The sequence below is a fragment of the Haemorhous mexicanus genome, chromosome 2 (genome assembly GCF_027477595.1).
Source record: "Haemorhous mexicanus isolate bHaeMex1 chromosome 2, bHaeMex1.pri, whole genome shotgun sequence".
Taxonomy (NCBI): Eukaryota; Metazoa; Chordata; class Aves; order Passeriformes; family Fringillidae; genus Haemorhous; species Haemorhous mexicanus.
In genome coordinates this window covers 32,320,166-32,332,616 of record NC_082342.1, presented here as the reverse complement: position 1 = coordinate 32,332,616, position 12,451 = coordinate 32,320,166, and the positions used below count along the sequence as shown (strand labels likewise).

The 12,451-nt window shown below is 46.5% G+C and overlaps 1 protein-coding gene across 2 annotated transcripts in view; it reads right to left on the bottom strand.

The window, feature by feature from the left end:
- The window catches only part of EPHA1 (EPH receptor A1), a 34,576-nt gene that overhangs the window by 11,975 nt on the left and 10,150 nt on the right, over positions 1-12,451 (bottom strand). For both annotated transcript variants that reach the window (XM_059838255.1, XM_059838256.1), the window contains exons 3-5: positions 7,080-7,355; positions 5,032-5,422; positions 209-364 (exon numbers count right to left, since the gene is read on the bottom strand). In XM_059838255.1, coding sequence (XP_059694238.1) covers positions 209-364; positions 5,032-5,422; positions 7,080-7,355 — 823 coding nt within the window. The remainder of the gene's footprint in view (positions 1-208; positions 365-5,031; positions 5,423-7,079; positions 7,356-12,451) is intronic.

Below are 12,451 nucleotides of genomic sequence, written 5' to 3'. Positions count from 1 at the left end.
AGAGAATCCCCTCCCTCGCCCTTCTGGCCACATGCTTTTGATGCAGTCCAGGATACACTTGGCTTTCTGGGCTGCAAGCTCACACTGCCAGCTCACGCCCAATTTTTCACCCAGCAGTACCCCCAAGTTCCTCTCTGTGGTGGTGCTCTCAGTAAGTTCATCCCCCAGCCTGTTTGGATACTTTTCTTTCTTTCTGTGTGCAACTCACGGGTGCAAGCAACGTTCTGGCCCTCCGAAGGTGCTCGGTAGAAGCCTGCATTGCAGGGACAAGATGTAGCCCCTGACTCGTTGGACAAGCTGTTGGGGGGACACTTCAGGCAGTGTTTAGCATCCAGGGAGTGGCGGTAGAACCCTCGCTGGCAGGCTGTGGAAGGACAAACATAAGCCAACATAACATAATCAATAAACCCAGATCAACAAGAAAGCTTCTTGAACACTCCTTTATCTGCCTCAATTTTTGTAGTTCACAGAAATACTTAGGTTGGAAGGAGCACCTGGACATCTAGCAGTCACCTAGATCAATTATGTCAGAGCAGACAGAGAGAAGATGCAATTCAAGGTAACATCAGCATTATGACAGGACTTGCCAACTGAAGAAGGGGGATCTAATTCCTCAAAGAGGCTGTATGAATATGGAATCCAGTCAACCTCAGAATCTTCCTCCAATGTAAAGCCAGACTGGTCCTCACCTTGTCCTTCAAGTTTTCCATACCACAAATAAGAACCATAAATAACAGCTACAAATCCTTGCACTCCTCAGAGCCTTCTGCTTGCTGACTCCATATGAAGTAGCCAGTAGGCTTTTTGGCAGAAGCATCTTTGCTGATTTCAAGTGTTGTACCAGAGCATCACCTGGCAGGGCCCTGGGGAATATCTAGGAAGCTATCACTTCACCTCAGAGTATCGAGTGGAACTGGCTATGGAGCCAGCACAGACTGCAAGAGAATAGGTGCCACGTGTTTTCCACTTCCAGTCCAACAAAAATGAGCAGCCACACTCTCTCAGTAGAACACCTGACCACCTGTTTTTGTTGTGTTACTACTGATTCAATGCACAGAAGCACTGGTCAGTTCACCAGTTGTCTCAAGGTCAATGCTTCACTTCTACAGTTGTGTAGCAGGAAGGAGAAAATCAGTGACGGAGCTTAAGACAACCTGTGAATTTAATGTTTGCCAGCCTCTGCTAAATGAATCAAAAGTTCTTTAGCTAAAGAAACAACCATCCTATTGCTAATCAGATGGTTGAGAAATGCATACATTAATTTTCTGCCAGAGCTACCACCTTGCATTTAACTTGCACATTGAGGGAATGACCCTTTTTATACTGCACTATAAAAGCAACAATATCCTGTGTAATCCACAGGAGATCCCAATGGAGAAAACCATCTGTTCAGCAGCTTCACACAAATGGCTTACTGTGGTGGAGCATAGTATAGGAAAGGATTCTTTATCCAGAAGACAAAAAAAACAACCCAGCCATTCCTACTATGTGACAAAGAGGAACATCTGAGGGACCTTGAAAACTTTCCACTAACACAGGCCAAACAAGACTACTCATCATTAGTCTGCAGAAGGGATGCTTAAAGAGCACAGAAAAGAGAAATAATCACAAGTAGGAGCAACCAGCACCTTCTGGTTCTGGGAAATGACAGAACCACTCAGGAAAATCTATCATTCTGAGATACAATCATGCAACTATGTGATTAATGATAGCAAAGGCCATTGAAAATAATTACAAGGCTCAAGTATTGATTGTCACAGCCCAAAGAGATTCCATTTACACTCCAGATCAAATCATGCCTTTGAGAAACAGGCAGTAAAAGTTACTTTGATCTTCAGGCTGCTCACAACTGAGAACACTTCTACATGCTGGACTGAAGATGAAAGTTTTGAGGCCTCCTGCCACTTTGCTCCAGCATAAGATTTGAGAGTTCCTGACATTGGATCAGTTTGGGTCAGGAGAGCTTTGACGTGAAAAACAAAGGAAGCACACGGCCACATTCTTGTACAACACAGAGGTCCTGATGTTGCCTGTATAACACTACCTGCCACAGATATGACACAATGTACATACACTCTTATCAGGCTGAGACTTTCTGCACGGAAATTATAGAAATTTGGGGTTGGGAACCTTTGCAAGAATCACAAAATCAGTTAGGCTGGAAAAGATCTCTGAGACCATCAAATCCAAGCTGTGACTGAACACAACCATTGCAACTAGACCATAGCAATAAGTGCCACACTCAGACTTTTCTTAACTACAGGGGTGGTGACTCCACCACCTCCATGGGCAGCCCGTTCCAATGTCTAATCACCCCTTCTGTGAAGAAATTCTTCCTGATATCCAACCCAAACCAGATAAAGACTATATCCTCTTGTCCTGTCGCTACTTGCCTGGCAGAAGAGACTGATCCCTGCCTGGCTACACCCTCCTTTCAGGTGTTTGTAGAGAGGGATAATGTGTCCCCTGAGCCTCCGTGCTCAACACCCCCAGCTCCTCCAGCCGCTCCTCGTAAGACTCGTGTTCCAGAACAGGTAACTCCGACCCCAGGAGCGCCTCTGTACCTCCAGCTCTGAGCGCCACTCCAGCCCACCGCCCACACCCGCTGGGCCACCGGCGGTGCCGAGCCCCTCCAAGCAGGAGGCCTTGCAGGAAGCCCACAGCCTGGCAGAGAGGCCGCAGGGCGGGAGCTGCAGGGGGTGCTCGGCCCGAAGGGACAGATTCAGGAGGCGAGGGAAGCAGCGGGGACACCGGCGACACGCTCTGGCGGCGGCGGCCGGCAGGGGGCGGGAGCGGCCCGCGGAGCCCGGCCCAGCCCCGCCCCGGGGCGGCGCGGAGCGGCCCCGGCCCGGCCCGGCCCGGCCCAGTGCTGGGGCCGGCGGTGCGGAGGGGCCTGCCGGTGCTCCCGGCTCCCTGCGCCCTGCCCCGTGGGTGCGGAGGTGGAGGGGCGGCTGCCCGCGGCCGGCCCGGGGGCGGGGGAGACGGGCGCACAGCCAGCAGCCTCGGCCCCCGCCCAGCCCCGCTGGCCCCCGCGTTCCCCGGGCCTTGGGCACCCGCTCCGGGCGGCACGATGGGAAAAACGAGTCTGGGAAAGGGCCTGCTCACTAAGCACCAGAGGGCAGAGAGGATGGCTGGGGCGCTTCCCTCATTCCTTATTCCTGCAGGTGCCCCTCGTGAGTCTGCCATCCAGGCCGGGAAGGCTGCAGGCACCGGAGCGGGGCTGGCGGGGAGCTCGGCTCACCTGCCGCCCTGCAGAGCCCAGCAAGGAGCCAGAGCACAGGCCGGGCACAGCAAATTAGACAGTTGAGGAAGTTAATCACGAGCTCTGGGTTTATGGGCAGCAAAGTCTGAATGCTCTGGGGCAGGCACAGCTTTTCTATGAGGTGGCTGAGCCATTCTGCACCCAGCAGAGCTTTATACAGCTGGGAATTCACTGAGAGATTGAGGGAGCTAGGTATGGACCAGATCCTCTGGCTTTCTGTTGTCTCCTGTAACAGAGGTCAGGTTCCTTTTCCTGTTGAAAGGCAAATGTGCAGCTTTGCCCTTTTTTTTTTTGCTCTCTGCTCCAGGGAAAACTCAGAATCAAAATGACACTGCCAGGTCTTCCATCCTGTCACACTTTACATGTCTGAAGAAGTCCTCCTCTGTTCTGAGGACAAAGGAAAAGCTGTGATTTCAGTCTTTATCCTGAGCTGGATTACTCCCAGTCCATTGCACAATCTGGTCTTTTCTGCTGAGGGGGCAGATCCTAAGATATCCCCCCTGCATTCACCTTCTCCTGATGCTCCAATAAGATGCTATTCTGGTCATGAAGTACCTCTCCCTACTCCTGCTAGGTTCTCCCCTCTTCCCTTCCTCTCCTGGGAGACCTCCCTGGTCCCTACTAATCCTGCAAAACATACTTCTGGCTGCAGCTGTACTTGGGCGGAGTGGGATGAAAAGCACAGATGTAGAATGAACCTGTGCTGCGATAGCAGTCGAGGCTTGTCCAGACATGACAGCTTCCCTGCCCCTTCCCAGAGGAGTGCTCTCAGGAGGGCGGGGAGAGCTCTGTAGCACCTAAGTGGAAAAACTGGCTGGGCTGTGCGAGGAGAGGGGATTGCTGGAGGAGGCCAAGGATCTTGTGCTTCAACCTTCTCCAGCTCCCCAAGCAAAACGAGCAGCAAGCAGCAGGGATTCATAGAGACACCAGCTCCCTGTAGCAGAGCAAAGCAGAGACACAGGGCACCTGCTGAATCTGAGAGCACTGCGTGGATCCCTATGGCCTTAGCCCTGTGCCACACAGTTCTGGCAACAAGAGCAGAGGTCTGCTGTCTTTTACCTCTCTCCCTGCAGTAATACATATCCCCCAAAACACCACACATGTCAAACTAAGTTGCCTTAAGAAGCTGAATCTTGTCCCCTCTGCAGCCAAGGGAGAGCCCTCCCTGCTCTTCTTACTCCAACAACCCTTGCTTGCTGTGACTCCAGCACCCTGGTGACTCTTTTGCTTGCTAATTGCTGTTCTTCAGAAGAGCAGGCACCATGCTATTGCGCAATATGCTTTACATGGTTTCCCATGGCAGAAGAGCCATCCCAGTCCAAGAAGAACGAGGGACAGAGGAGAAACCTGTCCCCTCTGCCTTTCTAGTCACGGGACAAATACCCTGCTCTGTGTGTCTGACCCGTCTGCCCTGAGAGAACAAGGCTGCTGTTCAAGGGTTGAGAACCAGTTGTTGAGTGAGTCAGTGTCAATCACACAGTTGCAGCTCGCAGAAACTAGCTCCAGAGCTGAAAGGTCCTGGATGAAGCCCAAAAGGGAGTGGAAAGGTGTGTGCAGGTCTTACACCTGACACATGAGGAGAAAAATCACAACTGAAAAAGAGAAGCTAAGGAGAAGGAAAGGAGAAGGAAAGATATAAGATACAGAGGTTGGCAAGAGAGAGGTAGACCACACTAACTCTCCTGATCCCACTTTCTGCTTACAGATACTCTGATCTCTGCCTCTCTGGAACCTCTCCCATGGCCTACAGCTAGTGTCTGCATACTCACCTACGCAGCTCCCATCGACTTCCTCAAACCCCACAGCACAAAGGCATCGGCCCACTGGTACCAGCCACTCCCCATCAGTGCTGCAGTGCATCCTGGGGGGAGAGCCCACTTCTTCAGCTGCATCCTCCACGCAGACCCCAGGCACTTCTGTCAGCCCCTCTGACCCTGCCAGCGTCTCTGGAAAGCGGGCCAGGCCCCGCACCGCCTCCGGGCAAATCTTGTAATACACTCGGACAGACACCATCGCTACACAAGCCCCAGAGTTCTGGAAAGCCAGGTAGAAGCCCCGGCGAGAGAGCTTCCCAATGGGGCACACTTCCGTGTTCAGCTGCATGGCCCCCGACTCGATGTCTCTGCTTGTGAAACTCCGATCTGCTGCCACGGTGTTGAGCTACGTGAAAAAGAGAAGGACAACAGCTTTATCATCTGAACAGGCCACAGCAGCTGAGATACCCATTCCTCTCAGACCTTTTTTATACTAAGGCCTTTTAGGGGCTGTCTAGTCAACTGCTTCTAATGCCACTGCACTGCATGCTTCCTTTGCATGTAAGAGGTGTTAAAAATGGGGTGGGCATATTTTCCTGCCTCTGTACTTTCCATCCATCATCTCCTTCAACTGCTTTGTAGTCATTCACTGGTCTTCTACAGTACCCAGTGTTGCGAGTCTCTGATTTCAGAGGTCTTCAAGAACTGCCCCCCCTTTTCTGTCATAATATTCTTTGTTTGCAAATTGCATGCAGTAAATCCACAACACCACTCAAGAGCTATGCTTTGAAACCAACCAGTGAATTACAGCCACTTGTTTTTAGGCTGTAGTTGCTGCAGTTCAGATAATCTACTGTAAGGTGCTCCTTGTGCAGCACTCAGCATATTTCAGCACTGTAGGTACTTGGGTGAAAAATGCTCCCATGCTTTTGCATTCCCACTGCCTCTGCAAACAAAGGGTAAGAGTGAATGAGTGAGTGAGGGTATTTTCCATGCTTAAGCAAATGGGAAAGGCCTCTGTGACACCCTGTGACATGGAAAAGCTGGACTGCAGGTGGGATGGCCTTTCTTCTTGGTGGGAGAGCCTGATAACTGATCCTCTCCTCCGCAGGCCCCTTCCCATTGTACGACACCACCCACTCCTTGTAGTTGGATTGGAGATGAAAGGCTCTGTAGAGCAGCTGCGTTTGGCAGGGATCATAAGGCATGTTTAGGAGTTGTGGAGGTATCGCACAAATTCATGTTGTAGGCTGCAGGGGAGGTGGAGGAGCACTGGGGAGGGAGGGGAATCAGTTATCAGAGTTCTTCTCTGCCTGTGGTGGCCTTTACTACTCTTTCTTTCCATCGCATCCCATTTAAGCTGCAAAGGAAAGGGCAGTCAAATAATTCAGGTCTGTGTCTTCTATTAGAACAGAATTGGCTTAGAGAATTTCCTCTGAAAAAAAATCAGAATTTCTCTATTCTGCAATTCCAGTGTTTCCATGGCAAGAGAGCACAATATCGAAGAAAACAGCAAGTAAAATACAGCAGTGCTAAATACCTTCACACCAGGGAGAACTTCACTGTAGCAAGCCATCACCTCCAGGTGTATGAAACAAGACCCTGTACCTCATGGCAATCAGAGTAAATAATCAGGACCACTGAGACCTGAACTGGATTCTGTTCTCTGCTTGGTCTAATCTTGTTTTATTCCCTAAAGCGAGTAAAATTTCTTTGGTCTCTGCTTTACTATTTCTAAAAATTGGTGTAACCATCCAGCCCTGTCACAACCCTTTAGAATCCTTACCTACGTGGCGTCTGGTTAAATAAGAGGTTACACAGAACACAGGTCTGATCTCATTTGAAACCTCCTATGCCTCCTGTGGCAAAGACTGCTCTGAGCATCACAGAGGGCACCGGGGGTAAAGTTTACTCTAAGGACAACACTTACTATCCATGCCCTTCCCCACATGCTGGTTCTCCTGGCCTGTCCCAGCCAGCAAGACACACCTAGCTTAAGCTGAAAGATATGACAAGTTTAAGCTGAAAGATATGACTCAGTCTTCACCCCCAGCAATACAGACCTTGGTGAACAGTGGGCGGCGAAACTGGATCCCAACATCTTGTTCAGACTCCATGTAATAGAGATTGAAGGTCTCTTTGCAGGTCACCACTTCACCTTTGAAGCTCTTGCAGTCCCTCACAGTAAACTTTAGCTCCACGTAAACGCGCGAGGCTGCCTCACCCCGATAAATCCAGTTGGTGCGAAGCCAGTGATCAGTGTCACCCTCGGAAAGCACACTGCAGTCCTGGTACATGTAGATCGGGGTACCATTTATCATCTGCTGCACTTCACTCCACTGCTCCCAGGGGAGAAGAAAACACATACTGTTAGACAGGTGTAGGAAATAAGTTTCACTTCAAATATGACAAAATCTTGCCTAAAAATCAGTTCTTACACAGGGTTTGGGGCTCAAAGCCTCACCAGCTAAAAAGTCTCTTATACTCAGCAAAAGGTGCATCTGGTCTAGAGCCCCTTGGCTGCCTAAACTTTGTACATAGGGAGCAAAGAGGATCCTGCAATTAGGATTTGACTTACACAGACCTTTGTACAACCCCTTCATCCTACCTTGGTTCCAGTTTACTTCTTCCATGCACTGCCTTATCTTGGAGATTGAGAAAAAGACCCACTACTTCCATGTATTGGCCACTTCTCTCTGCCACAGTTTACATCCAGGGTGAACAGCAGGACCTACCAGACCAGGACTATTATCTGTCCCTGGAAATAATGCACAGCATTTGGGGGTAGGAGAAAAGATGGCCTGGCATAATGGAAAGGTAAATTGCAGAAGGACTGTTCTAGAGCAAGCGCTCATTAACTTGGAGTTCACGCTTCTTTAAGTGGGATATTTTGCAAAACCTAATTTAACTATTAAAACTCAGTTGATTTTCCTGACTTCATATTGCATTAAGGTTCTGCATCTTCCCCAGGCAAATAATGGCCGAGAGGAGGACACGGGCCCAGCTGGTTATATGACCTTACTAATACCATTTGCATGAATCTAATAAAGTTTGATACTGATTTTAACATATGCTTTTGCCAAATTTTAGGTGGCTCTAGTTTTTCTTTCCTTACCACAGGTGAGGTACAAAATGCAAAGAACATTCTCTTTTGAGAAATTCACATATGAGAACTGAAAATTTGGAAAGCAAGGTCTTGTCCACAGGGAAAATAACTTACATCCTTTTTCCTCCTATGCTAAGACTGCCTTTCTCATTATGCTTTAAATGTTTAATCAAATTAAATTGAAACAAGTGCCCACATAAGTACTGGCACAAGTTTAAGCATCTTGGTTTTAAATCACACCCCAGGTTAAGATGCAATTTAAACAAGGCCTCAGCCTCTGTGTTACTCCAGACTCGTCAAATCTCATGGGCTGAGCATGAGATTCACACATTTCTTCAGCACCACCACCTCTTGTACTCACACCACAGCAGCTTTTCTCCCCACAGACCATGTTGCTCAGCTAGTGGAATACAAGAGATGGACCCACAGAGTGCCAAAGAGGCTCTCCTTTAATGCCATGACTTAGAGCATACCTCCTACACAGCCCCACTCTGAAAAGTATTGGAGAGCCTTCTCCAAACTAGCAAGTGCTGCTGATAGCGCAAGCTCCTCTCTGCATGATTTCAGCCTTTTACCTAAGTGCATACTAGCAATCTCCTCCCAAGAAGTTCTGGGGATGGTATCTATGTGTCCCTTCTTGTTCCCTTTTTTCTCCACATAATTAATCCTCAGTGTTACCCCACCCTCTTAATCTGATCCAGCTGGCACAGACCTGCAGCACACAGGATTTACACTTATTTCACTCGCTGAAGGTCATAGGATTTATGATAGCAAAATAAAGAAAGAGACTGATGGATCAATCCCAATTGATCAAGCAGAAGGGACAATCACTTAATGACCTCTTGCAGTCTTTAACTGAAAACCTTCCGGAAAATGTTACAGAACTGAATTTACTGAAATAGACTGAAGTAGAAGAAAAGAAGTTAGGAAGGAGAATAAGAGCAAACTGGCTTTCATACACTGCCAATGTTAGGACTGGCTTTTAGAAGCATTTTTCAATGCACGTCTGCCTGGGAAAAGCATAATTGCATTTGGAGGCTGAGAGTTAGACAACTTTCCATTAGCAGTTTATCCCAAGGCAGTACCACAGACAAGTGTCACCAGAAAGTGGTTTTTGCATGTCTCACTGAAAGACGTGAGTTGTTCTGGTGCCCGTCAAGAAAATACATTTTCAAAACTTACATGATACAGGACCAAAGTTTCATTTTCAGTGGTGACAACTCTAGCAACAACAACGAAAAAAAATTCCTTTGAACTATACTGCTGGAAAATAATCCAACTACTAACTCCTGTATTTCTTAGCTCATCTCAGCCCAGCTTCTGCCAGACTCAGTTCTTCAGGGCAAAGATGCTTGGCACTGACAATTGCACAGCTTCATATGCAGTGTGGTGCAAAGAAATAACGAGGGAGTCAGACATGTTTTTTCTAGACTCTACTGCTGATGGGTAAAGGAAGTAAAATGAGGATATTATTTATGCTAACAATACAGAACTATTGTTAAATATGCTTCTGACTTCTTTTCATTATTCAGTGAAGCTTTTAAATTCAAAGTAGTAGAGGAAAACTGTTACATACAACATTTAATGAAAGGGTGATGAGACCAGAAGTTGCCAGGCAACTGTCTCCCATCCTCAAAGAATCTGCTGCAAAATCAAAATGTATGCCTCTGACTTTTAATGTAATGTTCTTAATAAACGTGTGTGGTAAAGTCTGGCTCAATCAATATTAATTACTTGCCTCTGCAGTTTGTCTGCCAATGACATTGAATCAACCTCCTTTGATAATATAACTTTTTACCCACTGCATTTCAGACACTGTTGCCTTATTCCAGTTGGCCATAGAATAGGTAACATTCTTCTAGAAATGGAGAACAGTGTTAGTCAGACTTCCTTATTTTAGCAGTGAGTGAATTTGTGGTTTTTTTGATGTGAGAGAAAACTTTCTCATGAGATTCAGAATCATAGAAAGATTTAGGCTGGAAAGGACCCTTGAAGATCATCTAGTCCAATTCCCTGCTCCAAGCAAGCTGAAGAGTTCCTAAAGTCTTTGCATGTTATTCTTTAAAATGTCTTTTAAACTCTCTTATTTTTTAAGTGGAGTCTAAACTGTCCTTAAACTAGTCCTCAAACCCTTAAAATCTTTTAGAATTCTTTAAAAGTTTCTAAGAAAACAAATGCCAATGCATTCAGGAGAGTGCCATAGGTTAGTAGCTTGGCTTCCTAAATAGTCTAAGTACGTAGCCATTGAATTTGAGAACAAGCAGGTTTCCTGTGCTTCTCAGAAACCCATATACTAACACAGGCACCTACTTCCAGAGGTTTGTTCTTGAAAATCTTGGCGTGGCAGTGTAATACAGAGCAAAATTATTCCAGCACATCAATTAGAGTCAAGTGAAAAACAACCTCTAAGGAAAGGTACTGTGTCAATAACCTCAAAACACTGTGAGTTCAGAAAAAAGGATAAAAGGGAAGCAACTTTCCTTGTATTGGTTTGAATCCATATAAAGAAATTTGTCTTTATAAAGGCGGTTCAGAATGACTTCAATGACAACCTGGAAGGGCACTGATAGATATTTGTAGTAAACAGTATTGGTTTGGTCTGCCATGTGAGTAAAAATCCAAAGATAAGATAAGGTATGTTCCTTTTAGTGCCTGCCTTTATTGAGTCTGAAATGATTATACAGTTTGAAGCTCTGGAGCCTACGGAATACTTACTCTGCTTTTTCTGTATAATAAGCCTTCTCTAGTTTAGGTTTGTGTCAAGGATCCTATCTAGGACAAGCTGTGATTCCTTCATCCATCTGTGGGCTACTCTTCCTAGGATCTACCATCAGGTATAAGAGACAGTTTGCACACCTTGGAGCCATTGTCTCAGGCTTTGCAGGCATCAATGAAGTGGTCTCTTTTGGTTTTAGCCTTTTTTAGTAGGGAAAAAAAGGAAGGAAACAAGCTTTTAATGTTGACAAATACAAATTTCATCCCTGCTAACGGAGAGGTAGGCTACCAGTGACAGAGGCAGCAGACTGTGACAGTATTGCAAATTGTAGGCTGAGACTGGAGCCATAAGACTTGTGGCTCGCAGTAAGAATACTGTCTCCGACTCCAGCTTGCCAGGGTCTTGCCCTGTCTCCTTTCAGAAAGGAGCCTGCCTTCCTGCTGTGACCCCTATCTCATTTGCTTTCACATTACCTCAGCACAGTGACTTCCAATCTGTGATCTGCAGCCCCCCAAGGAAAGGCACAGTGATACTTTTAAGAGACTTACAGAAGCAAAAGCTAGGCAAGCCTAGCCAGTAGGCTTAAAGTTACTAAACTAAGATGCATGTCTCCACTGGAAAAGTTAATAAGAATTCCTACTGGAAAAGTCAAGGAGTTCGTATGCTGAAATCTAATGACTTGTTTAACTTTGGGATAGAAAATTTCACTAAGGCTAAAAGACCAGCTAAGTTAATAAAGCCAGCTACAGTGTACCTGTGCATTGTAAGTGTGTCTCAATCTCCTTTAATTTTCAACAGAATTGAGAGGCCATTAAATCTCTTCCTGAAGAAAAATTGCAAGGCCCCAAAACAGCAACCTTTTTCAGCAACAATACATCACTGGTGTGGCAAGCCTGAAACCACCTAGGAAAACATGTGCCACATGTGAACAGTTTTTATCCCCTTTCCCTGGCTGCAATCTTGCCTGTGGAGTGTCTTGATTTTTGTATAGCATTTGCATGCTACCATGACCAAAAAGCCTTCCTGGAACAGATTCAGCATTGAAGGTAATTACAGCTGTACTACAATCATAGTGTAGTTTCCTCAGAGGAAAGCCGGTGACAAGAGAGGCACCTTGCTGGCACCTGTTTTAATACAGTAAAGAGCTTCTCTTCAGTTGAAATACATCTGACAAAAATTTGTCAGGAGGCAAGCTGGACCAGCCATCCAAAAATAGCATCACCACAGTGATGTATTCTAAAATTGAAGCTTCTATGACCCTTTACTGAAAGTTTCTCAATACTCTTTGAAGTTCTTTTGCTGGTGTGGAAGACAATTTAGATGACGATGATGAAAGAAGCGTGGTGACATCTAGACACTTCATGAGTCCTGTAACTTTAAATCTGAGAACAGCTGAGGCTGCTCTTATGCCTTTGATCATTTGGCTATGGTCAGGCAATTTTAATTTCATCACATCATCATGGGGCCTTTGACACAACTGAACACAGAAGAGATGTTTACTTATCTACAGTATCTTTATGGGTGGGATGATATATTTTTTCCCCACAATGATCCATTGGTTATTTTCAGGGAGGAGCAACTCCATTATGTAATTACTCGTTCTTTAGGGCACT